The sequence below is a fragment of the Octopus bimaculoides genome, chromosome 23, assembly GCF_001194135.2.
Source record: "Octopus bimaculoides isolate UCB-OBI-ISO-001 chromosome 23, ASM119413v2, whole genome shotgun sequence".
Classification (NCBI taxonomy): Eukaryota; Metazoa; Mollusca; class Cephalopoda; order Octopoda; family Octopodidae; genus Octopus; species Octopus bimaculoides.
In genome coordinates, this window is record NC_069003.1 from 31,387,736 (window position 1) to 31,389,620 (window position 1,885).

Genomic DNA, 1,885 nt, shown 5'->3' on the forward strand with positions numbered 1-1,885 from the left:
TTTTTTTTTTTTTTGTTTTTTTTTTTTTTGCAAATTTCAAATTTCCTATTTCTTCTGTGTTGCAGACTCTTCTTTGTACAGCTATAGGAGTTGGTGTTGGAATACATGTTTCTGGGAAAACACACAAGAGGGCAGAAGTCTTAAACCAAACAAAGCCAACAACAACAAAAATACCAACTACAACACCGTTAAAAGTGTAAGCAATTTAATTTAATCTAAACAAGATCTTTCTATTTATACTGAAAGGTGTGTAATAACAATCTTCAAATTTCACTTTTGATCTATTGGTTTCAATTTTTTGGCACAAGGCCAGGAATTTTGTGGGAGGGGTAAATTGATAACATCAATCCCAGTGTTCAACTGGTACTTATATACTTGACCTTGATAGGGTGAAGGTGAAAATCGACCTTTGAGGACTCTTGAACTCAGGCCACTAAGCCACATATCTTCACAATACAATATATACCCTCAGTCTCACTCATATACTCTCAAACATTTCATTAAATATTTCAGAGCTATTAATTGTTTGCCAAATGACTGGAAATGGAATAATTACATCATGGGATAATAATCTTAATTGTTTAAGATCAACAACAACAACAACAACAAGAGTAAGAAGGAAAGAAGAACCTTTGTTGCATTCACTTTTCATTTATATCTTTATTCCCCACCCTCAACCACTCCAGTTCCTCTCCAACATTTACTGTCTCTAAACACCTCTCATTACATTCTTATGTATCATTCCCCTTCTATTCCCTCCAATGCTCATATTGCCCCCCCCCCCCGTTCACAGTGGGTTGGTCCTCACTCTCTCTCTCTCTCTCTCTCTCTCTCTCTCTCTCTCTTACTCTGATTATCTCTACATCTTTCACTCTTTCATCTTCCTCTCCTTTGTCCTACTGTGATAGCCAAGTATCTCCTCTACGGCAAGACAACTTGTCTCTGTCCTTCTATCATACTTCTACCTCTCACCAGGTACACAACTACTTCTTTCAATTCCACTTCTTCTCTTGGCTGAAAGCTACTTGGCAACCTGCTGCTGCTGCTGCTGGTGTCCTGTTAAAAAGCAACTGTACTGGTGCCACATAGAAACTATCTGTGCTGTTGCCACATAAAAACCACCTATGCTGGTGCCACATACAAAAACATCCATGTTGATGCCACATATATATATATATATATATATATATATATATATATATATATACGATGGGCTTCTTTCAGTTTCCATCTACTAAATCCACTTACAAGGCTTTGGTCAGCCCGAGGCTATAGTAGAAGACACTTACCCAAGATGCTGTGCAGTGGGATTGAACCTGAAACCACATGGTTTTGACAAGCAAGCTTCTTAACCTCACAACCAAATCTGCACCTCAATAAGTTTTAATTATACTCTATTGTAAACTTTGTCTCTTGTCACTCTGGGATTTTAAAATATAATTACTAATGACATACTGGTGGAGACTAATTCTACCAGTGATATTTCAGATCTTTGAAAATTAACTTAGTCAATAGTTAAATAAATTATTATTCATGTAATCAGATTAGAGACATCAGAGAAATTTTAGTACAAGACAAAATGCCTTACAAGTGAGAGTGCACAGAATGTCGTTAAATTTGCTTATCATGAAGAATTTAAAGTCTGCTACAGGTTTGCAGCCTTCTGCAGTGTAAAGAAAAATAAGGGAGCTGTTAACCTGGCTACAAATTCTTCCACTCTCCAAAAATGTCTCTGCTTTCTTCAAATACCTTTGCTCTCTACAAATTTCCTTGCTCTTTACTACAAGTTCCTCCACTCCCTACAAGTGCCTCCATTCACTACAGGTGCTTCCATTCTCTACAAGTGCCTCCATTCTCTACTTAAATGTACACTACTTTTATATAT

General features: G+C 36.7%; 1 protein-coding gene across 1 annotated transcript in view; it reads left to right on the forward strand.

Moving 5' to 3' along the window:
* The window catches only part of LOC106870407 (venom phosphodiesterase 2), a 93,319-nt gene that overhangs the window by 36,679 nt on the left and 54,755 nt on the right, over positions 1 to 1,885 (forward strand). The window contains exon 4 of the mRNA XM_052976061.1: positions 66 to 196. Coding sequence (XP_052832021.1) covers positions 66 to 196 — 131 coding nt within the window. The remainder of the gene's footprint in view (positions 1 to 65; positions 197 to 1,885) is intronic.